This window comes from Phyllobates terribilis, unplaced genomic scaffold (genome assembly GCF_046119375.1).
Source record: "Phyllobates terribilis strain yellow unplaced genomic scaffold, ASM4611937v1 Scaffold_8__6_contigs__length_399053987, whole genome shotgun sequence".
In the NCBI taxonomy this organism is placed as follows: Eukaryota; Metazoa; Chordata; class Amphibia; order Anura; family Dendrobatidae; genus Phyllobates; species Phyllobates terribilis.
In genome coordinates this window covers 197,336,269-197,362,216 of record NW_027362768.1, presented here as the reverse complement: position 1 = coordinate 197,362,216, position 25,948 = coordinate 197,336,269, and the positions used below count along the sequence as shown (strand labels likewise).

General features: G+C 45.7%; 1 protein-coding gene across 1 annotated transcript in view; it reads left to right on the top strand.

The window, feature by feature from the left end:
• Positions 1-25,948, top strand: part of LOC141157720 (atrial natriuretic peptide receptor 1-like) — a 127,099-nt gene that overhangs the window by 23,270 nt on the left and 77,881 nt on the right. Inside the window, exons 11-15 of the mRNA XM_073645266.1 lie at positions 4,620-4,706; positions 5,016-5,156; positions 5,296-5,417; positions 7,524-7,662; positions 8,268-8,316. Coding sequence (XP_073501367.1) covers positions 4,620-4,706; positions 5,016-5,156; positions 5,296-5,417; positions 7,524-7,662; positions 8,268-8,316 — 538 coding nt within the window. The remainder of the gene's footprint in view (positions 1-4,619; positions 4,707-5,015; positions 5,157-5,295; positions 5,418-7,523; positions 7,663-8,267; positions 8,317-25,948) is intronic.

Below are 25,948 nucleotides of genomic sequence, written 5' to 3'. Positions count from 1 at the left end.
CTCCAATGATCAGCCGTCACCCCCACTGATCAGCTATCACTTCCACTGATCAGCCGTCACCCCCCACTGATCAGACGTCACCCCCACTGATCAGCCGTCACCCCCACTGATCAGCCGTCATCCCCCATTGATCAGCCGTCACCTCCAATGATCAGACGTCACCCCCACTGATCAGCCGTCACCCCGACTGATCAGCCGTCACCCCGACTGATCAGCCGTCACCTCCACGGATCAGCAGTCACACCCACTGATCAGCCGTCACACCCACTGATCAGCCGTCACACCCACTGATCAGCCGTCACACCCACTGATCAGCCGTCACCCTCACTGATCAGCCGTCACCTCCAATGATCAGCCGTCACTTCCAATGATGTCGTCACCTCCACGGATCAGCCGTCACCCCCACTGATCAGCCGTCACCCCCCATTGATCAGCCGTCATCCCTACTGATCAGCCGTCACCCCTACTGATCAGCCGTCACCCCTACTGATCAGCCGTCACCTCCACGGATCAACCGTCACCCCCACTGATCAGCCGTCACACCCACAGATCAGCCGTCACATCCACTGATCAGCCGTCACCTCCAATGATCAGCCGTCACTTCCAATGATCAGTCGTCACCTTCACGGATCAGCCGTCACCCCCACTGATCAGCCGTCACCCCCCATTGATCAGCCGTCATCCCTACTGATCAGCCGTCACCCCTACTGATCAGCCGTCACCTCCACGGATCAACCGTCACCCCCACTGATCAGCCGTCACACCCACAGATCAGCCGTCACACCCACTGATCAGCCTTCACCTCCACTGATCAGCCGTCACCCCCACTGATCAGCCGTCTCCTCCAATGATCAGTCGTCACCTCCACGGATCAGTCGTCACCTCCACGGATCAGCCGTCACCCCCACTGATCAGCCGTCACCTCCACTGATCAGCCGTCACCCCTACTGATCAGCCGTCACCCCCACTGATCAGTCGTCACCCCCACTGATCAGCCGTCACCTCCAATGATCAGTCGTCACCTCCACGGATCAGTCGTCACCTCCACGGATCAGCCGTCACCCCCACTGATCAGCCGTCACCTCCACGGATCAGCCGTCGCACCCACTGATCAGCCGTCACCTCCACTGATCAGCCGTCACCCCCACTGATCAGCCGTCACCCCCACTGATCAGCCGTCACCCCCCATTGATCAGCCGTCATCCCTACTGATCAGCCGTCACCCCTACTGATCAGCCGTCACCCCTACTGATCAGCCGTCACCTCCACGGATCAACCGTCACCCCCACTGATCAGCCGTCACACCCACAGATCAGCCGTCACACCCACTGATCAGCCTTCACCTCCACTGATCAGCCGTCACCCCCACTGATCAGCCGTCTCCTCCAATGATCAGTCGTCACCTCCACGGATCAGTCGTCACCTCCACTGATCAGCCGTCACCCCCACTGATCAGCCGTCACCTCCACTGATCAGCCGTCACCCCCACTGATCAGCCGTCACCTCCACTGATCAGCCGTCACACCCACTGATCAGCCATCACCCCCACTGATCAGTCGTCACCCCCACTGATCAGCCGTCACCTCCAATGATCAGTCGTCACCTCCACGGATCAGTCGTCACCTCCACGGATCAGCCGTCACCCCCACTGATCAGTCGTCACCTCCACGGATCAGCCGTCGCACCCACTGATCAGCCGTCACCTCCACTGATCAGCCGTCACCCCCACTGATCAGCCGTCACCCCCACTGATCAGCCGTCACCCCTACTGATCAGCCGTAACCTCCACGGATCAGCCGTCACCCCCACTGATCAGCCGTCACCCCCACTGATCAGCCGTCACCCCCACTGATCAGCTGTCACCTCCACTGATCAGCCGTCACACCCACTGATCAGCCGTCACCCCCACTGATCAGTCGTCACCCCCACTGATCAGCCGTCACCTCCAATGATCAGTCGTCACCTCCACGGATCAGTCGTCACCTCCACGGATCAGCCGTCACCCCCACTGATCAGCCATCACCTCCACGGATCAGCCGTCACACCCACTGATCAGCCGTCACCCCCACTGATCAGTCGTCACCCCCACTGATCAGACGTCACCTCCAATGATCAGTCGTCACCTCCACGGATCAGTCGTCACCTCCACGGATCAGCCGTCACCCCCACTGATCAGTCGTCACCTCCACGGATCAGCCGTCGCACCCACTGATCAGCCGTCACCTCCACTGATCAGCCGTCACCTCCACGGATCAGCCGTCGCACCCACTGATCAGCCGTCACCTCCACTGATCAGCCGTCACCCCCACTGATCAGCCGTCACCCCCACTGATCAGCCGTCACCTCCAATGATCAGTCGTCACCTCCACGGATCAGTCGTCACCTCCACGGATCAGCCGTCACCCCCACTGATCAGCCGTCACCTCCACGGATCAGCCGTCGCACCCACTGATCAGCCGTCACCTCCACTGATCAGCCGTCACCCCCACTGATCAGCCGTCACCCCCACTGATCAGCCGTCACCCCTACTGATCAGCCGTAACCTCCACGGATCAGCCGTCACCCCCACTGATCAGCCGTCACCCCCACTGATCAGCCGTCACCTCCACTGATCAGCCGTCACCCCCACTGATCAGCCGTCACCCCCACTGATCAGCCGTCACCCCTACTGATCAGCCGTAACCTCCACGGATCAGCCGTCACCCCCACTGATCAGCCGTCACCCCCACTGATCAGCCGTCACCCCCACTGATCAGTCGTCACCTCCACGGATCAGCCGTCACACCCACTGATCAGCCGTCACCTCCACTGATCAGCCGTCACCCCCACTGATCAGCCGTCACCCCCCATTGATCAGCCGTCATCCCTACTGATCAGCCGTCACCCCTACTGATCAGCCGTCACCCCTACTGATCAGCCGTCACCTCCACGGATCAACCGTCACCCCCACTGATCAGCCGTCACACCCACAGATCAGCCGTCACACCCACTGATCAGCCTTCACCTCCACTGATCAGCCGTCACCCCCACTGATCAGCCGTCTCCTCCAATGATCAGTCGTCACCTCCACGGATCAGTCGTCACCTCCACTGATCAGCCGTCACCCCCACTGATCAGCCGTCACCTCCACTGATCAGCCGTCACCCCCACTGATCAGCCGTCACCTCCACTGATCAGCCGTCACACCCACTGATCAGCCGTCACCCCCACTGATCAGCCGTCACCTCCAATGATCAGTCGTCACCTCCACGGATCAGTCGTCACCTCCACGGATCAGCCGTCACCCCCACTGATCAGTCGTCACCTCCACAGATCAGCCGTCGCACCCACTGATCAGCCGTCACCTCCACTGATCAGCCGTCACCCCCACTGATCAGCCGTCACCCCCACTGATCAGCCGTCACCCCTACTGATCAGCCGTAACCTCCACGGATCAGCCGTCACCCCCACTGATCAGCCGTCACCCCCACTGATCAGCCGTCACCCCCACTGATCAGCCGTCACCTCCACTGATCAGCCGTCACACCCACTGATCAGCCGTCACCCCCACTGATCAGTCGTCACCCCCACTGATCAGCCGTCACCTCCAATGATCAGTCGTCACCTCCACGGATCAGCCGTCACCCCCACTGATCAGCCATCACCTCCACGGATCAGCCGTCGCACCCACTGATCAGCCGTCACCTCCACTGATCAGCCGCCACCCCCACTGATCAGCCGTCACCCCTACTGATCAGCCGTAACCTCCACGGATCAGCAGTCACCCCCACTGATCAGCCGTCACCCCCACTGATCAGCCGTCACCTCCACTGATCAGCCGTCACCCCCACTGATCAGCCGTCACCCCCACTGATCAGCCGTCACCCCTACTGATCAGCCGTAACCTCCACGGATCAGCCGTCACCCCCACTGATCAGCCGTCACCCCCACTGATCAGCCGTCACCCCCACTGATCAGCTGTCACCCCCCACTGATCAGCCGTCACCCCTACTGATCAGCCGTCACCTCCACTGATCAGCTGTCACCTCCACTGATCAGCTGTCACCTCCACTGATCAGCGGTTACCCCCACTGATCAGCGGTCACCTGTGCCTAGAGCTGTAGCTGGTCAGTGGGGATGACGTCCGTCCGATATTGATCCTCTCCTAAGCTTGGACAATCCCCATCACCCACCACTTGATGCAGCGGCCGTAAGCCGAAGTCGCTGGAGTAAAGTGTGAGAAATCATGAGGCAAAAGTGAGTCTAAGCCACAAAAAGCCAGATCTGCCCCAGCCGGGGTGTAAGTTATAAAAGTATCGGGCCAAGGGCGGTCCGCTCAGCTCCATCCACTTTTCTGCACTTTGAGCCGCAAAATTGTGAATAAAGTCGTAAAGTTTCTGTGAACAACAGCCGAGCGCCACATCTGCAGCTTTGTGTGACCTGTAAACTGGCGCTAGTCACTGTTCACTTCTCTTGGGCAGTTTACACCAATTTTTGCATAAATTGGGCAAAAAAATATAATCGCTTTGTCCCCCTCTGACCACGGGCAGCCATATTGTCTTCATGGGAGGAGAGCCACTAAACAGACGAGACCCGCCGCCGCTCCGGTGACACATGAATTCTCTTCTGTTGCCTTCTAGCGATGGACGAATTGTTTCTGTGAAGAGGATCTATAAGAAAAGTTTCACCATCACTAAAACCGTAAGGAAGGAGGTGCAGCTTGTCCGGTACGTGCTCCGCGAAGATCCGAGCGGCTTTCTATTATATGTGATGAAGATTTTCTTTTGACAAATTAACCTTTAATTCCAACATATGTGATATTAAATCATGATCAGCCTCCAACCATCCCGAACCAGATGCCCTGTAATAATAATACTGAGATGACTCTGCTGATATTGTCACAGTCTGCACAGTAAAGCTGACCTGTGATAGGGAATGTCAGCCTACTCTCTGCACACAGCGGAGCGGTATAATCAGTGATGGCCGGGGATGGGGAATATTGGATTGATGTTCAGATCATGTGATTGAATCCGTAGGAAGCTGGATCACCAGAATATGTGCAAGTTCATAGGGGGATCGGTGGAAGGAAACATCTTCATCATCACGGAATACTGTCCAAAGGAAAGTCTGGCCGAGATCCTGCTGAACGACGACGTTCCTCTCAACTGGGGGTTCAGGTGGGTGACGTCCTCTCATCTACATGAAGGATAATGGACGAGCGGCTCTGAAAATAGACGAGAAAAAGGAATCACCAGAACGTGATGGTCAGCGCAGTCGGCGTCACACTCTGTAACTCCGCTTTCCTTCCATCTGCAGACTTTCCTTTGCCACGGACGTGGCGCGTGGAATGGCTTATCTGCACCACCACAAGATGTACCACGGGCGACTGACGTCACGTAACTGCGTCATAGACGATCGATGGGTCTGCAAGATCTCAGGTAACAAATATGGAGGAAATGGAGGATATTGTGGCTGAACTTCAAGGGCTTCATGAACGTGATGATCATTAGAAGTAAGGATTAAAAAGATTTAAAGCGGCTGCACAGAGAAAGATAGCTGCTTTGTTTCACAAACAGTGCCACTCCTGTCCACAGGTTGTGTCTGTTATTGCAGCTCTACACTGTGTGCAGAATTATTAGGCAGATGCGTATTTTGATCACTTTGATACTTTTTCTACATGTCGTCCTACTCCAAGCTGCATAGTCTTCAGAGCCAACTACCAATTAAGTAAATCTGGTGATGTGCATCTCTGTAATGAGGAGGGGTGTTGTCTAATGACATCAACACCCTATATAAGGTGTGCATAATTATTAGGCAACTTCTTTTCCTTTGGCAAAATGGGTCAGAAGAGAGATTTGACGGGATCTGAAAAGTCCAAAATTGTGAGATGTCTTGCAGAGGGAGGCAGCAGTCTTGAAATTACCAAACTTTTGAAGCGTGATCACCGAACAATCAAGTGTTTCATGGCAAATAGCCAACAGGGTCGCAAGAAGCGTGTTGGCCAAAAAAGGCGCAAAATAACTGCCCATGAATTGAGGAAAATCAAGCGTGAAGCTGCCAAGATGCCATTCACCACCAGTTTTACCATATTTCAGAGCTGCAACGTTACTGGAGTATCAAAAAGCACAAGGTGTGCAATACTCAGGGACATGGCCAAGGTAAGGAAGGCTGAAAAACCACCACCTATGAACAAGAAACATAAGATAAAACGTCAAGAATGGGCCAAGAAATATCTTAAGAATGATTTTCCAAGGGTTTTATGGACTGATGAAATGAGAGTGACTCTTGATGGGCCAGATGGATGGGCCAGAGGCTGGATCAGTAAAGGGCAGAGAGCTCCACTCCGACTCAGACGCCAGCAAGGTGGAGGTGGGGTACTGGTATGGGCTGGTATCATCAAAGATGAACTTGTGGGACCTTTTCGGGTTGAGGATGGAGTAAAGCTCAACTCCCAGACTTACTGCCAGTTTCTGGAAGACAACTTCTTCAAGCAGTGGTACAGGAAGAAGTCGGTATCGTTCAAGAAAAACATGATTTTCATGCAGGACAATGCTCCATCACATGCATCCAACTACTCCACAGCGTGGCTGGCCAGTAAAGGTCTAAAAGAAGAAAAATAATGACATGGCCCCCTTGTTCACCTGATCTGAACCCCATAGAGAACCTGTGGTCCATCATAAAATGTGAGATCTACAGGGAGGGAAAACAGTACACCTCTCGGAGCAGTGTCTGGGAGGCTGTGGTGAGATCTACAGGGAGGGAAAACAGTACACCTCTGGGAGCAGTGTCTGAGAGGCTGTGGTGGCTGAATCTATGGATGGAGGCTGCTGAGGGTCATCATAAAGAAAGGTGGCTATATTCATCACTCATTTTTTTGGTTTTTGTTTTTGCATGTCAGAAATGTTTATTTCTAAATTTTGTGCACTGATATTGGTTTACCTGGTGAAAATAAACAAGTGAGATGGGATTATATTTGGTTTTTATTAAGTTGCCTAATAATTCTGCACAGTAATAGTTACCTGCACAAACAGATATCCTCCTAAGATACCAAATCTAAAAAAAAACCACTCCAACTTCCAAAAATATTAAGCTTGGATATTTATGAGTCTTTTGGGTTGATTGAGAACATAGTTGTTGATCAATAATAAAAATAATCCTCTAAAATACAACTTGCCTAATAATTCGGCACACAGTGTATAGTAAAGACACTGAGCTGTAATACCACTTACAACCTGTGAACAGGGGTGGCGCTGTTTTTGGAATAAAGTAGCCATGTTTTCGAAACTTGGTCAAATGGCGCTAAGCATCATCATTACACCTTTACCCTCCATAGAAAACTGCAGTATCCCAACGTAGAAAGGTAAAGACAAAACGTGCAGCTCCCGGTGCGGAAGTCACTGACCGACGAATACCGCCATACGTCAGGAATTAGAAGCCAAAAGCGAGTATAAATACTCAGCAGGCAGGAATGAGTGACATCCTGAGACCAGGGACGATGTGCGTCCTGCAGGGAAATGTATGAACATATGGATTGTTTTATGCAGATTATGGTCTGATGGTTTATAGACGGGACGAGTATAAAGAACTGATAGCGAAGAAGCCCCCACATATCTACCGTGCCCCCGAGGTGATCCAGAGCCACAGCAATTGTGTCCTGCCGACCCCTGCCGCCGACGTGTACAGGTGAAATACACGCACTGCTTCATATATGGTCTATGGCCCCTGATGGGCTCGATCGAGGTCCCGCCACGGTGTCCGTCATATCAGGGGCAGACATTACACACATGCAGCCGATTCCCCCGTCCAGGGGCTCGGCCAGAATCTGTGCCAAGTGAGAGCGCCGGCCCCATTGTGGTGTACGAGAACTTCCTCTACCTAAACAGCTAAATAGTAATGTTCTTCTTTACAGGCACATTGTGCTGGTAACAGATACTTGTCTATATGATAGTACTTTATGGGTGTAAAAAAGGAATAGTTGAGAGATTTTTCTCCAAAAGTTACCAATAAATAAATAAAAAAATCACATTTTATACTTTTTTTAAATGAACGTCACAAGGCCAGTAATAATGCGACACGTTTAGTAAGAACTCGCCCAGCGCAGGGGACATATTATTTATGGTGATGGGTAAATGCCGTGAATACAGATGGTGCAATTGTCCTTCCTGCACATAACAATTAGCGGCGCTCTGCATCTTACTGACGGGTGCTGGTCGGCAGTGTGAATGTAGGTGTATTATAGGGACACCCGTATGATTGCTTCATCCCGTCATCTGTTGCTCTTTTCTCAGTTACGCCATGGTGTTAGTGGAGATCGCCAGCCGCTGTGACACCTTCCCGGTGAGTTTTATATTTCTGACCCATTTGGAGCAGACGATACAGTTCTTATAATAATGAGGTACATCGCACCGCCGCGGCTTTATCCCTGTGCTGCGGCCGCTGTGTGTGCAGATACAGATGTAGCAGAGCTGAGTCTGCCAGGATATGACGTCTACCTTATTACAGCTAACGTCTAGTCTCACATCTGGTGTCCAGCACAATCTACTGACTGAAAGCATCTACAGGACTGGTGACCAATGTTACATCAGTGGGGTCTGACATCTGGGACCCTCAGCAATCACTGAAGTGGGGACCCCCGCCTCTGCTTCTGTGGATGCCCACGGAGAGATTGACTAATATTTATGGGGTCATGCTCCGTTGTTTGCAGAGTTTAATATCCCCCTTGCAAGTCCTCGAGATGGGTTCAGGGGAAGGGGCAAGCGATGAGCCGCAGCCATCAGTCTCGGCGCAGATCGTTTCAGCTCTGTTCACACGGCCAGTTACAGCGTTCAGTTACAGCGTTCATTTACAGCGTTAATTTACACCGTTCAGTTACAGCGTTCATTTACAGCGTTCAGTTACAGAGTTCATTTACAGCGTTCAGTTACAGCCTTCATTTACAGCGTTCAGTTACAGCGTTCAGTTACAGCGTTCATTTACAGCGTTCAGTTACAGCGTTCATTTACAGCGTTCGGTTAGAGCGTTCGGTTACAGCGTTCATTTACAGCGTTCGGTTACAGCGTTCAGTTACAGCATTCATTTACAGCGTTCAGTTACAGCGTTCAGTTACAGTGTTCATTTACAGCGTTCAGTTACAGCGTTCATTTACAGCGTTCGGTTAGAGCGTTCAGTTACAGTGTTCATTTACAGCGTTCAGTTACAGCGTTCATTTACAGTGTTCAGTTACAGCGTTCAGTTACAGCGTTCAGTTACAGCGTTCAGTTACAGCGTTCATTTACAGCGTTCATTTACAGCGTTCAGTTACAGTGTTCATTTACAGCGTTCGGTTAGAGCGTTCGGTTACAGCGTTCATTTACAGCGTTCGGTTACAGCGTTCAGTTACAGCATTCATTTACAGCGTTCAGTTACAGCCTTCATTTACAGTGTTCAGTTACAGCGTTCAGTTACAGCCTTCATTTACAGCGTTCATTTACAGCGTTCAGTTACAGCGTTCATTTCCAGCGTTCATTTACAGCGTTCATTTACAGCATTCAGTTACAGCGTTCGTTTACAGCGTTCGTTTACAGCGTTCATTTACAGCGTTCAGTTACAGCGTTCATTTACAGCGTTCGGTTAGAGCGTTCGGTTACAGCCTTCATTTACAGCGTTCGGTTACAGCGTGCAGTTACAGCGTTCATTTACAGCGTTCATTTACAGCGTTCAGTTACAGCGTTCATTTACAGCGTTCATTTACAGCGTTCGGTTACAGCGTTCAGTTACAGCCTTCATTTACAGCGTTCAGTTACAGCGTTCAGTTACAGCCTTCATTTACAGCGTTCATTTACAGCGTTCAGTTACAGCGTTCATTTCCAGCGTTCATTTACAGCGTTCATTTACAGCATTCAGTTACAGCGTTCGTTTACAGCGTTCGTTTACAGCGTTCATTTACAGCGTTCAGTTACAGCGTTCATTTACAGCGTTCAGTTACAGCGTTCAGTTACAGCGTTCATTTACAGCGTTCAGTTACAGCTTTCAGTTACAGCGTTCATTTACAGCGTTCAGTTACAGCGTTCATTTCCAGCGTTCATTTACAGCGTTCATTTACAGCATTCAGTTACAGAGTTCGTTTACAGCGTTCATTTACAGCGTTCAGTTACAGCGTTCATTTACAGCGTTCGGTTACAGCCTTCATTTACAGCGTTCATTTACAGCGTTCAGTTACAGCATTCATTTACAGCGTTCATTTACAGCGTTCAGTTACAGCGTTCATTTACAGCGTTCAGTTACAGCGTTCAGTTACAGCATTCATTTACAGCGTTCAGTTACAGCGTTCATTTACAGCTTTCATTTACAGCGTTCAGTTACAGAGTTCATTTCCAGCGTTCATTTACGGCGTTCATTTACAGCATTCAGTTACAGCGTTCATTTACAGCCTTCATTTACACCGTTCAGTTACAACGTTCAGTTACAGCGTTCATTTACAGCGTTCAGTTACAGCCTTCATTTACAGCGTTCAGTTACAGCGTTCAGTTACAGCGTTCAGTTACAGCCTTCATTTACAGCCTTCATTTACAGCGTTCATTTACAGCGTTCATTTACAGCGTTTATTTACAGCGTTCATGTACAGCGTTCAGTTACAGCGTTTATTTACAGCGTTCATTTACAGCGTTCGGTTACAGCGTTCAGTTACAGCGTTCATTTACAGCGTTCATTTACAGCGTTCATTTACAGCGTTCAGTTACAGCGTTCATTTACAGCGTTCAGTTACAGCGTTCATTTACAGCGTTCAGTTACAGCGTTCATTTACAGCGTTCATTTACAGCGTTCATTTACAGCGTTCAGTTACAGCGTTCATTTACAGCGTTCAGTTACAGCGTTCATTTACAGCGTTCATTTACAGCGTTCATTTACAGCGTTCAGTTACAGCGTTCATTTACAGCGTTCATTTACAACGTTCATTTACAGCGTTCAGTTACAGAGTTCATTTACAGCGTTCGTTTACAGCGTTCATTTACAGCGTTCAGTTACAGCGTTCGGTTACAGCGTTCATTTACAGCGTTCAGTTACAGCGTTCATTTACAGCGTTCAGTTACAGCGTTCATTTACAGCGTTCATTTACAGCGTTCGGTTACAGCGTTCATTTACAGCGTTCATTTACAGCGTTCGGATACAGTGTTCATTTACAGCGTTCGGTTACAGCGTTCGGTTACAGCGTTCATTTACAGCGTTCAGTTACAGCGTTCATTTACAGCGTTCATTTACAGCGTTCATTTACAGCGTTCAGTTACAGCGTTCATTTACAGCGTTCGTTTACAGCGTTCATTTACAGCGTTCAGTTACAGCCTTCATTTACAGCGTTCAGTTACAGCGTTCAGTTACAGCGTTCATTTACAGCGTTCATTTACAGCGTTCGGTTACAGCGTTCATTTACAGCGTTCGGATACAGCGTTCATTTACAGCGTTCGGTTACAGCGTTCGGTTACAGCGTTCATTTACAGCGCTCAGTTACAGCGTTCATTTACAGCGTTCATTTACAGCGTTCAGTTACAGCCTTCATTTACAGCGTTCATTTACAGCGTTCAGTTACAGCCTTCATTTACAGCGTTCGTTTACAGCGTTCAGTTACAGCGTTCAGTTACAGCGTTCAGTTACATCCTTCATTTACAGCGTTCATTTACAGCATTAAGTTACAGCGTTCAGTTACAGCGTTCAGTTACAGCCTTCATTTACAGCGTTCAGTTACAGCGTTCATTTACAGCGTTCGTTTACAGCTTTCATTTACAGTGTTCAGTTACAGCGTTCATTTACAGCGTTCGTTTACAGCGTTCAGTTACAGCGTTCAGTTACAGCGTTCAGTAACAGCGTTCATTTACAGCGTTCAGTTACAGCCTTCATTTACAGCGTTCATTTACAGCGTTCATTTACAGCGTTCAGTTACAGCGTTCATTTACAGCGTTCGTTTACAGCGTTCATTTACAGCCTTCATGTACAGCGTTCAGTTACAGCGTTCAGTTACAGCGTTCAGTTACAGCGTTCAGTTACAGCCTTCATTTACAGCCTTCATTTACAGCGTTCATTTACAGCTTTCAGTTACAGCGTTCATTTACAGCTTTCAGTTACAGCGTTCATTTACAGCGTTCAGTTACAGCGTTCATTTACAGCGTTCATTTACAGCTTTCAGTTACAGCGTTCATTTACAGCGTTCAGTTACAGCGTTCATTTACAGCGTTCATTTACAGCATTCAGTTACAGCGTTCAGTTACAGCCATCATTTACAGCCTTCATTTACAGCGTTCATTTACAGCGTTCAGTTACAGCGTTCATTTACAGTGTTCAGTTACAGCGTTCATTTACAGCGTTCAGTTATAGCGTTCAGTTACAGCGTTCATTTACAGCGTTCATTTACAGCGTTCATTTACAGCGTTCGGTTACAGCGTTCAGTTACAGCCTTCATTTACAGCCTTCATTTACAGCGTTCAGTTACAGCGTTCATTTCCAGCGTTCAGTTACAGCGTTCATATCCAGCGTTCATTTACAGCGTTCATTTACAGCGTTCGGTTACAGCGTTCAGTTACAGCATTCATTTACAGCGTTCAGTTACAGCCTTCATTTACAGCCTTCATTTACAGCGTTCAGTTACAGCGTTCGTTTACAGCGTTCGTTTACAGCGTTCATTTACAGCGTTCAGTTACAGCGTTCAGTTACAGCGTTCATTTACAGCGTTCAGTTACAGCGTTCATTTACAGCGTTCAGTTACAGCGTTCATTTCCAGCGTTCATTTACAGCGTTCAGTTACAGCGTTCATTTCCAGCGTTCAGTTACAGCCTTCATTTACAGCGTTCAGTTACAGCGTTCAGTTACAGCGTTCATTTACAGCGTTCAGTTACAGCCTTCATTTACAGCGTTCAGTTACAGCGTTCAGTTACAGCCTTCATTTACAGCGTTCATTTACAGCGTTCAGTTACAGCGTTCATTTCCAGCGTTCATTTACAGCGTTCATTTACAGCATTCAGTTACAGCGTTCGTTTACAGCGTTCGTTTACAGCGTTCATTTACAGCGTTCAGTTACAGCGTTCAGTTACAGCGTTCATTTACAGCGTTCAGTTACAGCGTTCATTTAGAGCGTTCATTTACAGCGTTCAGTTACAGCGTTCATTTCCAGCGTTCATTTACAGCGTTCATTTACAGCATTCAGTTACAGAGTTCGTTTACAGCGTTCATTTACAGCGTTCAGTTACAGCGTTCATTTACAGCGTTCGGTTACAGCCTTCATTTACAGCGTTCATTTACAGCGTTCAGTTACAGCGTTCATTTACAGCGTTCATTTACAGCGTTCAGTTACAGCATTCATTTACAGCGTTCAGTTACAGCGTTCATTTACAGCGTTCAGTTACAGCGTTCAGTTACAGCATTCATTTACAGCGTTCAGTTACAGCGTTCATTTACAGCTTTCATTTACAGTGTTCAGTTACAGAGTTCATTTCCAGCGTTGATTTACGGCGTTCATTTACAGCATTCAGTTACAGCGTTCATTTACAGCCTTCATTTACAGCGTTCATTTACAGCGTTCAGTTACAGCGTTCAGTTACAGCGTTCAGTTACAGCGTTCAGTTACAGCGTTCAGTTGCAGCGTTCATTTACAGCGTTCAGTTACAGCGTTCAGTTACAGCGTTCAGTTACAGCCTTCATTTACAGCGTTCATTTACAGCGTTCATTTACAGCGTTTATTTACAGCGTTCATGTACAGCGTTCAGTTACAGCGTTTATTTACAGCGTTCATTTACAGCGTTCGGTTACAGCGTTCAGTTACAGCGTTCATTTACAGCGTTCATTTACAGCGTTCATTTACAGCGTTCAGTTACAGCGTTCATTTACAGCGTTCAGTTACAGCGTTCATTTACAGCGTTCAGTTACAGCGTTCATTTACAGCGTTCATTTACAGCGTTCAGTTACAGCGTTCATTTACAGCGTTCAGTTACAGCGTTCATTTACAGCGTTCATTTACAGCGTTCATTTACAGCGTTCAGTTACAGAGTTCATTTACAGCGTTCGTTTACAGCGTTCATTTACAGCGTTCAGTTACAGCGTTCGGTTACAGCGTTCATTTACAGCGTTCAGTTACAGCGTTCATTTACAGCGTTCATTTACAGCGTTCAGTTACAGCGTTCATTTACAGCGTTCATTTACAGCGTTCGGTTACAGCGTTCATTTACAGCGTTCATTTACAGCGTTCGGATACAGTGTTCATTTACAGCGTTCGGTTACAGCGTTCGGTTACAGCGTTCATTTACAGCGTTCAGTTACAGCGTTCATTTACAGCGTTCATTTACAGCGTTCAGTTACAGCGTTCATTTACAGCGTTCGTTTACAGCGTTCATTTACAGCGTTCAGTTACAGCGTTCATTTACAGCGTTCATTTACAGCGTTCAGTTACAGCGTTCATTTACAGCGTTCATTTACAGCGTTCGGTTACAGCGTTCATTTACAGCGTTCATTTACAGCGTTCGGATACAGTGTTCATTTACAGCGTTCGGTTACAGCGTTCGGTTACAGCGTTCATTTACAGCGTTCAGTTACAGCGTTCATTTACAGCGTTCAGTTACAGCGTTCAGTTACAGCGTTCATTTACAGCGTTCATTTACAGCGTTCATTTACAGCGTTCGGTTACAGCGTTCATTTACAGCGTTCGGATACAGCGTTCATTTACAGCGTTCGGTTACAGCGTTCGGTTACAGCGTTCATTTACAGCGTTCAGTTACAGCGTTCAGCTACAGCACTCATTTACAGCGTTCAGTTACAGCGTTCATTTACAGCGTTCATTTACAGCGTTCAGTTACAGCGTTCAGTTACAGCGTTCAGTTACAGCCTTCATTTACAGCGTTCATTTACAGCATTAAGTTACAGCGTTCAGTTACAGCGTTCAGTTACAGCCTTCATTTACAGCGTTCAGTTACAGCGTTCATTTACAGCGTTCGTTTACAGCGTTCATTTACAGCGTTCAGTTACAGCGTTCATTTACAGCGTTCGTTTACAGCGTTCAGTTACAGCGTTCAGTTACAGCGTTCAGTTACAGCGTTCAGTTACAGCGTTCGGCTACAGCGTTCATTTACAGCGTTCAGTTACAGCGTTCATTTACAGCGTTCATTTACTGCTTTCAGTTACAGCGTTCATTTACAGCGTTCATTTACAGCGTTCATTTACAGCTTTCAGTTACAGCGTTCAGTTACAGCGTTCAGTTACAGCGTTCATTTACAGCGTTCATTTACAGCGTTCATTTACAGCTTTCAGTTACAGCGTACAGTTACAGCGTTCAGTTACAGCGTTCAGTTACAGCGTTCATTTACAGCGTTCAGTTACAGCCTTCATTTACAGCGTTCAGTTACAGCCTTCATTTACAGCCTTCATGTACAGCGTTCATTTACAGCGTTCAGTTACAGCGTTCATTTACAGCGTTCATTTACAGCGTTCAGTTACAGCGTTCAGTTACAGCGTTCAGTTACAGCGTTCATTTACAGCCTTCATGTACAGCGTTCAGTTAAAGCCTTCATTTACAGCCTTCATGTACAGCGTTCATTTACAGCGTTCAGTTACAGCGTTCATTTACAGCGTTCAGTTACAGCGTTCAGTTACAGCGTTCATTTACAGCGTTCAGTTACAGCCTTCATTTACAGCCTTCATGTACAGCGTTCATTTACAGCGTTCAGTTACAGCGTTCATTTACAGCTTTCAGTTACAGCGTTCATTTACAGCGTTCATTTACAGCGTTCAGTGGCAGCGTTTATTTACAGCTTTCATTTACAGCGTTCATGTACAGCGTTCATTTACAGCGTTCAGTTACAGCGTTCAGTTACAGTGTTCAGTTACAGCGTTCAGTTACAGCGTTCATTTACAGCGTTCAGTTACAGCGTTCATTTACAGCTTTCAGTTACAGCGTTCAGTTACAGCGTTCAGTTACAGCCTTCATTTACAGCGTTCATTTACAGCGTTCAGTTACAGCGTTCATTTACAGCGTTCATTTACAGCGTTCATTTACAGCGTTCAGTCACAGCCTTCATTTACAGCGTTCATTTACAGCGTTCAGTTACAGCGTTCAGTTACAGCGTTCATTTACAGCGTTCAGTTACAGCGTTCGGTTACAGCGTTCGGTTACAGCGTTCGGTTACAGCGTTCATTTACAGCGTTCAGTTACAGCGTTCATTTTCAGCGTTCATTTACAGCTTTCAGTTACAGCGTTCATTTACAGCGTTCATTTACAGCGTTCATTTACAGCTTTCATTTACAGCTTTCAGTTACAGCGTTCATTTACAGCGTTCATTTACAGCGTTCATTTACAGCTTTCATTTACAGCGTTCATTTACAGCGTTCAGTTACAGCGTTCATTTACAGCTTTCATTTACAGCTTTCAGTTACAGCGTTCAGTTACAGCGTTCAGTTACAGCGTTCATTTACAGCGTTCATGTACAGCGTTCAGTTACAGCGTTCATTTACAGCGTTAATTTACAGCGTTAATTTACAGCGTTCAGTTACAGCGTTCAGTTACAGCGTTCATTTACAGAGTTCAGTTACAGCGTTCATTTACAGCGTTCATGTACAGCGTTCAGTTACAGCGTTCATTTACAGCGTTAATTTACAGCGTTAATTTACAGCGTTCAGTTACAGCGTTCAGTTACAGCGTTCATTTACAGAGTTCAGTTACAGCGTTCATTTACAGCGTTCATTTACAGCGTTCATTTACAGCGTTCAGTTACAGCGTTCATTTACAGAGTTCAGTTACAGAGTTCATTTACAGCGTTCAGTTACAGCGTTCATTTACAGCGTTCATTTACAGCGTTCAGTTACAGAGTGCATTTACAGCGTTCAGTGGCAGCGTTCATTTACAGCGTTCAGTTACAGCGTTCATTTACAGCGTTCAGTTACAGCGTTCATTTACAGCGTTCAGTTACAGCGTTCAGTTACAGCCTTCATTTACAGTGTTCAGTTACAGCGTTCAGTTACAGCGTTCAGTTACAGCGTTCAGTTACAGCCTTCATTTACAGCGTTCAGTTACAGCCTTCATTTACAGCGTTCAGTTACAGCGTTCAGTTACAGCGTTCAGTTACAGCCTTCATTTACAGCGTTCATTTACAGCGTTCAGTTACAGCGTTCATTTACAGCGTTCAGTTACAGCGTTCGGTTACAGCGTTCGGTTACAGCGTTCGGTTACAGCGTTCGGTTACAGCGTTCGGTTACAGCGTTCAGTTACAGCGTTCATTTACAGCGTTCATTTACAGCGTTCAGATACAGCGTTCGGTTACAGCGTTTATTTACAGCGTTCAGTTACAGCGTTCAGTTGCAGCGTTCATTTACAGCGTTCAGTTACAGCGTTCAGTTACAGCGTTCGGTTACAGCGTTCGGTTACAGCGTTCAGTTACAGCCTTCATTTACAGCGTTCAGTTACAGCGTTCAGTTACAGCGTTCATTTACAGCCTTCATTTACAGCGTTCATTTACAGCGTTCAGTTACAGCGTTCATTTACAGCGTTCATTTACAGCGTTCATTTACAGCATTCAGTTACAGCGTTCATTTACAGCCTTCATTTACAGCGTTCAGTTACAGCGTTCAGTTACAGCGTTCAGTTACAGCGTTCATTTACAGCGTTCAGTTACAGCGTTCATTTACAGCGTTCAGTTACAGCCTTCATTTACAGCGTTCAGTTACAGCGTTCATTTACAGCGTTCAGTTACAGCGTTCATTTACAGCGTTCAGTTACAGCGTTCATTTACAGCGTTCAGTTACAGCGTTCATTTACAGCCTTCATTTACAGCGTTCATTTACAGCGTTCAGTTACAGCGTTCGGTTACAGCGTTCATTTACAGCGTTCATTTACAGCGTTCAAATACAGCGTTCGGTTACAGCGTTTATTTACAGCGTTCAGTTACAGCGTTCGGTTACAGCGTTCAGTTACAGCCTTCATTTACAGCGTTCAGTTACAGCGTTCAGTTACAGCGTTCATTTACAGCCTTCATTTACAACGTTCATTTACAGCATTCAGTTACAGCGTTCATTTACAGCCTTCATTTACAGCGTTCAGTTACAGCGTTCAGTTACAGCGTTCATTTACAGCCTTCATTTACAGCGTTCAGTTACAGCGATCAGTTACAGCGTTCATTTACAGCCTTCATTTACAGCGTTCATTTACAGCGTTCAGTTACAGCCTTCATTTACAGCGTTCATTTACAGCGTTCAGTTACAGCCTTCATTTACAGCCTTCATTTACAGCTTTCAGTTACAGCCTTCATTTACAGTCTTCATTTACAGCCTTCATTTACAGCGTTCATTTACAGCGTTCATTTACAGCGTTCAGTTACGGCATTCATTTACAGCGTTCATTTACAGCGTTCCGTTACAGCGTTCATTTACAGCGTTCAGTTACAGCGTTCATTTACAGCGTTCATTTACAGCGTTCATTTACAGCATTCAGTTACAGCGTTCATTTACAGCGTTCGTTTACAGCATTCATTTACAGCGTTCAGTTACAGCGTTCATTTACAGCGTTCGTTTACAGCATTCACTTACAGCGTTCATTTACAGCGTTCAGTTACAGCGTTCATTTACAGCATTCAGTTACAGCGTTCATTTACAGCCTTCATTTACAGCGTTCATTTACAGCGTTCAGTTACAGCGTTCATTTACAGCATTCAGGTACAGCGTTCATTTACAGCCTTCATTTACAGCGTTCATTTACAGCGTTCAGTTACAGCGTTCATTTCCAGCGTTCATTTCCAGCGTTCATTTACAGCGTTCATTTACAGCGTTCAGTTACAGCGTTCATTTGCAGCGTTCATTTACAGCGTTCAGTTACAGTGTTCATTTCCAGCATTCATTTACAGCGTTCATTTACAGCGTTCAGTTACAGCGTTCATTTACAGCGTTCAGTTACAGCCTTCATTTACAGCGTTCAGTTACAGCGTTCAGTTACAGCGTTCATTTACAGTGTTCATTTACAGCCTTCATTTACAGCGTTCATTTACAGTGTTCATTTACAGCGTTCATGTACAGCGTTCAGTTACAGCGTTCGGTTACAGCGTTCGGTTACAGCGTTCATTTACAGCGTTCATTTACAGTGTTCGGTTACAGCGTTCATTTACAGCGTTCGGTTAGAGCGTTCGGTTACAGCATTCATTTACAGCGTTCATTTACAGCGTTCATTTACAGCGTTCAGTTACAGCGTTCAGTTACAGCATTCATTTACAGCGTTCATTTACAGCGTTCATTTACAGCGTTCAGTTACAGCGTTCATTTCCAGCGTTCATTTACAGCGTTCATTTACAGCATTCAGTTACAGCGTTCATTTACAGCCTTCATTTACAGCGTTCATTTACAGCGTTCAATTACAGCGTTCAGTTACAGCGTTCAGTTACAGCGTTCATTTTCAGCGTTCATTTACAGCGTTCAGTTACAGCGTTCAGTTACAGCCTTCATTTACAGCCTTCATTTACAGCGTTCATTTACAGCGTTCATTTGCAGCTTTTATTTACAGCATTCATGTACAGCGTTCAGTTACAGCGTTCATTTACAGCGTTCATTTACAGCGTTCATTTACAGCGTTCATTCACAGCGTTCGGTTACAGCGTTCATTTACAGCGTTCATTTACAGCGTTCAGTTACAGCGTTCATTTACAGCGTTCATTTACAGCGTTCATTTACAGCGTTCATTTACAGCGTTCGGTTACAGCGTTCATTTACAGCGTTCATTTACAGCGTTCATTTACAGCGTTCAGTTACAGCGTTCATTTACAGCGTTCATTTACAGCTTTCGTTTACAGCATTCATTTACAGCGTTCATTTACAGCGTTCGGTTACAGCGTTCAGTTACAGCGTTCATTTACAGCATTCATTTACAGCGTTCAGTTACAGCGTTCATTTACAGCGTTCATTTACAGCGTTCGGTTACAGCGTTCATTTACAGCGTTCATTTACAGCGTTCGGTTACAGCGTTCATTTACAGCGTTCGGATACAGCGTTCGGTTACAGCGTTCATTTACAGCGTTCGTTTACAGCCTTCATTTACAGCGTTCAGTTACAGCGTTCAGTTACAGCCTTCATTTACAGCGTTCAGTTACAGCGTTCAGTTACAGTGTTCAGTTACAGCGTTCATTTACAGCGTTCATTTACGGCGTTCAGTTACGGCGTTCATTTACAGCCTTCATGTACAGCGTTCAGTTACAGCGTTCAGTTACAGCATTCAGTTACAGCCTTCATTTACAGCGTTCATTTACAGCGTTCATTTACAGCGTTCAGTTACAGCGTTCATTTACAGCTTTCAGTTACAGCGTTCATTTACAGCGTTCATTTACAGCGTTCAGTTACAGCGTTCAGTTACAGCTTTCATTTACAGCGTTCATTTACAGCTTCAGTTACAGCGTTCAGTTACAGCGTTCATTTACAGCGTTCAGTTACAGCGTTCATTTACAGCGTTCAGTTACAGCGTACAGTTACAGCCTTCTTTTACAGCGTTCATTTACAGCGTTCAGTTACAGCGTTCATTTACAGCGTTCAGTTACAACGTTTAGTTACAGCCTTCATTTACAGCTTTCAGTTACAGCGTTCATTTACAGTGTTCAGTTACAGCGTTCATTTACAGCGTTCGGTTAGAGCGTTCAGTTACAGCGTTCATTTACAGCGTTCAGTTACAGCGTTCATTTACAGCGTTCAGTTACAGCCTTCAGTTACAGCCTTCATTTACAGCGTTCAGTTACAGCTTTCAGTTACAGAGTTCAGTTACAGCCTTCATTTACAGCTTTCATTTACAGCGTTCATGTACAGCGTTCATTTACAGCGTTCAGTTATAGCGTTCAGTTACAGCGTTCATGTACAGCCTTCATTTACAGCGTTCAGTTACAGACTTCATTTACAGCTTTCATTTACAGCGTTCATGTACAGCGTTCATTTACAGCGTTCAGTTATAGCGTTCAGTTACAGCGTTCAGTTACAGCCTTCATTTACAGCGTTCAGTTACAGACTTCATTTACAGCTTTCATTTACAGCGTTCATGTACAGCGTTCATGTACAGCGTTCATTTACAGTGTTCAGTTACAGCGTTCATTTACAGCGTTCAGTTACAGAGTTCAGTTACAGCCTTCATTTACAGCTTTCAGTTACAGCCTTCATTTACAGCGTTCAGTTACAGCCTTCATTTACAGCTTTCATTTACAGCATTCATGTACAGCGTTCATTTACAGCGTTCATTTACAGCGTTCAGTTACAGCGTTCAGTTACAGCGTTCAGTTACAGCGTTCAGTTACAGCCTTCATTTACAGCGTTCATTTACAGCTTTCAGTTATAGCGTTCAGTTACAGCGTTCAGTTACAGCCTTCATTTACAGCGTTCAGTTACAGCGTTCATTTACAGCGTTCATTTACAGCGTTCAGTTACAGCGTTCAGTTACAGCGTTCAGTTACAGCCTTCATTTACAGCGTTCAGTTACAGCCTTCATTTACAGCGTTCATTTACAGCGTTCAGTTACAGCGTTCATTTACAGCGTTCAGTTACAGCGTTCATTTACAGCGTTCAGTTACAGCGTTCAGTTACAGCCTTCATTTACCGCCTTCATTTACAGCGTTCATTTACAGCGTTCATTTGCAGCTTTTATTTACAGCATTCATGTACAGCGTTCAGTTACAGCGTTCATTTACAGCGTTCATTTACAGCGTTCATTTACAGCGTTCATTCACAGCGTTCGGTTACAGCGTTCATTTACAGCGTTCATTTACAGCGTTCATTTACAGAGTTCGGTTACAGCGTTCATTTACAGCGTTCGGTTACAGCGTTCATTTACAGCGTTCATTTACAGCGTTCATTTACAGCGTTCAGTTACAGCGATCATTTACAGCGTTCATTTACAGCTTTCGTTTACAGCGTTCATTTACAGCGTTCGGTTACAGCGTTCGGTTACAGCGTTCAGTTACAGCGTTCGTATACAGCGTTCGTTTACAGCATTCAGTTACCGCGTTCATTTACAGCGTTCATTTACAGCGTTCATTTACAGCGTTCGGTTACAGCGTTCAGTTACAGCGTTCATTTACAGCGTTCAGTTACAGCGTTCATTTACAGCATTCATTTACAGCGTTCAGTTACAGCGTTCATTTACAGCGTTCATTTACAGCGCTCGGTTACAGCGTTCATTTACAGCGTTCATTTACAGCGTTCGGTTACAGCGTTCATTTACAGCGTTCGGATACAGCGTTCGGTTACAGCGTTCATTTACAGCGTTCGTTTACAGCGTTCATTTACAGCATTCAGTTACAGCCTTCATTTACAGCGTTCAGTTACAGCGTTCAGTTACAGCCTTCATTTACAGCGTTCAGTTACAGCGTTCAGTTACAGTGTTCAGTTACAGCGTTCATTTACAGCGTTCATTTACGGCGTTCAGTTACGGCGTTCATTTACAGCCTTCATGTACAGCGTTCAGTTACAGCGTTCAGTTACAGCGTTCAGTTACAGCCTTCATTTACAGCGTTTATTTACAGCGTTCATTTACAGCGTTCAGTTACAGCGTTCATTTACAGCTTTCAGTTACAGCGTTCATTTACAGCGTTCATTTACAGCGTTCAGTTACAGCGTTCAGTTACAGCCTTCATTTACAGCGTTCATTTACAGCTTCAGTTACAGCGTTCAGTTACAGCGTTCATTTACAGCGTTCAGTTACAGCGTTCATTTACAGCGTTCAGTTACAGCGTACAGTTACAGCCTTCATTTACAGCGTTCATTTACAGCGTTCAGTTACAGCGTTCATTTACAGCGTTCAGTTACAGCGTTTAGTTACAGCCTTCATTTACAGCTTTCAGTTACAGCGTTCATTTACAGTGTTCAGTTACAGCGTTCATTTACAGCGTTCGGTTAGAGCGTTCAGTTACAGCGTTCATTTACAGCGTTCAGTTACAGCGTTCGTTTACAGCTTTCAGTTACAGCGTTCATTTACAGCGTTCAGTTACAGCCTTCATTTACAGCGTTCAGTTACAGCTTTCAGTTACAGAGTTCAGTTACAGCCTTCATTTACAGCTTTCATTTACAGCGTTCATGTACAGCGTTCATTTACAGCGTTCAGTTACAGCGTTCAGTTACAGCGTTCATGTACAGCGTTCAGTTACAGCCTTCATTTACAGCGTTCAGTTACAGACTTCATTTACAGCTTTCATTTACAGCGTTCATGTACAGCGTTCATGTACAGCGTTCATTTACAGCGTTCAGTTACAGCGTTCATTTACAGCGTTCAGTTACAGCGTTCAGTTACAGCCTTCATTTACAGCTTTCAGTTACAGCCTTCATTTACAGCGTTCAGTTACAGCCTTCATTTACAGCTTTCATTTACAGCATTCATGTACAGCGTTCATTTACAGCGTTCATTTACAGCGTTCAGTTACAGCGTTCAGTTACAGCGTTCAGTTACAGCCTTCATTTACAGCGTTCATTTACAGCTTTCAGTTATAGCGTTCAGTTACAGCGTTCAGTTACAGACTTCATTTACAGCGTTCAGTTACAGCCTTCATTTACAGCGTTCATGTACAGCCTTCATGTGCAGCGTTCATTTACAACGTTCAGTTACAGCCTTCATTTACAGCGTTCAGTTACAGCCTTCATTTACAGCGTTCATGTACAGCGTTCATTTACAGCGTTCATTTACAGCGTTCAGTTACAGCGTTCATTTACAGCATTCAGTTACAGCGTTTAGTTACAGCCATCATTTACAGCCTTCATTTACAGCGTTCATTTACAGCGTTCATTTACAGCGTTCATTTACAGCGTTCAGTTACAGCGTTCAGTTACAGCGTTCAGTTACAGCCTTCATTTACAGCCTTCATGTACAGCGTTCATTTACAGAGTTCAGTTACAGCCTTCATTTACAGCCTTCATGTACAGCGTTCATTTACAGCGTTCAGTTACAGCGTTCATTTACAGCTTTCAGTTACAGCGTTCATTTACAGCGTTCATTTACAGCGTTCAGTGGCAGCGTTCATTTACAGCTTTCATTTACAGCGTTCATGTACAGCGTTCATTTACAGCGTTCAGTTACAGCGTTCATTTACAGCGTTCAGTTACAGTGTTCAGTTACAGCGTTCAGTTACAGCGTTCATTTACAGCGTTCAGTTACAGCGTTCATTTACAGCTTTCAGTTACAGCGTTCATTTACAGCGTTCAGTTACAGCGTTCATTTACAGCGTTCAGTTACAGCGTTCGGTTACAGCGTTCGGTTACAGCGTTCATTTACAGAGTTCAGTTACAGCGTTCATTTACAGCGTTCATTTACAGCTTTCAGTTACAGCGTTCATTTACAGCGTTCAGTTACAGCGTTCGGTTACAGCGTTCGGTTACAGCGTTCGGTTACAGCGTTCATTTAAAGCGTTCAGTTACAGCGTTCATTTACAGCGTTCATTTACAGCTTTCAGTTACAGCGTTAATTTACAGCGTTCAGTTACAGCCTTCATTTACAGCGTTCAGTTACAGCCTTCATTTACAGCGTTCATTTACAGCTTTCAGTTACAGCGTTCATTTACAGCGTTCAGTTACAGCGTTCATTTACAGCTTTCATTTACAGCTTTCAGTTACAGCGTTCATTTACAGCGTTCATTTACAGCGTTCAGTTACAGCGTTCAGTTACAGCGTTCAGTTACAGCGTTCATTTACAGCGTTCATGTACAGTGTTCAGTTACAGCGTTCATTTACAGCGTTCAGTTACAGCGTTAATTTACAGCGTTCATTTACAGCGTTCATTTACAGCGTTCAGTTACAGCCTTCATTTACAGCATTCAGTTGCAGCGTTCATTTACAGCGTTCAGTTACAGCGTTCATTTACAGCGTTCATTTACAGAGTTCAGTTATAGCGTTCATTTACAGCGTTCATTTACAGCGTTCATTTACAGCGTTCAGTTACAGCGTTCATTTACAGAGTTCAGTTACAGAGTTCATTTACAGCGTTCAGTTACAGCGTTCATTTACAGCGTTCATTTACAGCGTTCAGTTACAGAGTTCATTTACAGCGTTCAGTGGCAGCGTTCATTTACAGCGTTCAGTTACAGCGTTCATTTACAGCGTTCAGTTACAGCGTTCATTTACAGAGTTCAGTTACAGCCTTCATTTACAGCGTTCAGTTACAGCGTTCAGTTACAGCGTTCATTTACAGCGTTCAGTTACAGCGTTCAGTTACAGCCTTCATTTACAGCGTTCAGTTACAGCGTTCGGTTACAGCGTTCGGTTACAGCGTTCAGTTACAGCGTTCAGTTACAGCCTTCATTTACAGCGTTCAGTTACAGCGTTCAGTTACAGCGTTCATTTACAGCGTTCAGTTACAGCGTTCAGTTACAGCCTTCATTTACAGCCTTCATTTACAGCGTTCGGTTACAGCGTTTATTTACAGCGTTCAGTTACAGCGTTCAGTTGCAGCGTTCATTTACAGCGTTCAGTTACAGCGTTCGGTTACAGCGTTCGGTTACAGCGTTCAGTTACAGCGTTCGGTTACAGCGTTCGGTTACAGCGTTCGGTTACAGCGTTCAGTTACAGCGTTCAGTTACAGCGTTCATTTACAGCCTTCATTTACAGCGTTCAGTTACAGCGTTCAGTTACAGCGTTCATTTACAGCCTTCATTTACAGCGTTCATTTACAGCGTTCAGTTACAGCGTTCATTTACAGCGTTCAGTTACAGCGTTCATTTACAGCGTTCAGTTACAGCGTTCATTTACAGCGTTCAGTTACAGCGTTCAGTTACAGCGTTCATGTACAGCGTTCATTTACAGCCTTCATTTACAGTGTTCAGTTACAGCGTTCAGTTACAGCGTTCATTTACAGCCTTCATTTACAGCGTTCAGTTACAGCGTTCAGTTACAGCGTTCATTTACAGCCTTCATTTACAGCGTTCATTTACAGCGTTCAGTTACAGCGTTCATTTACAGCCTTCATTTACAGCGTTCATTTACAGCGTTCAGTTACAGCGTTCATTTACAGCGTTCAGTTACAGCG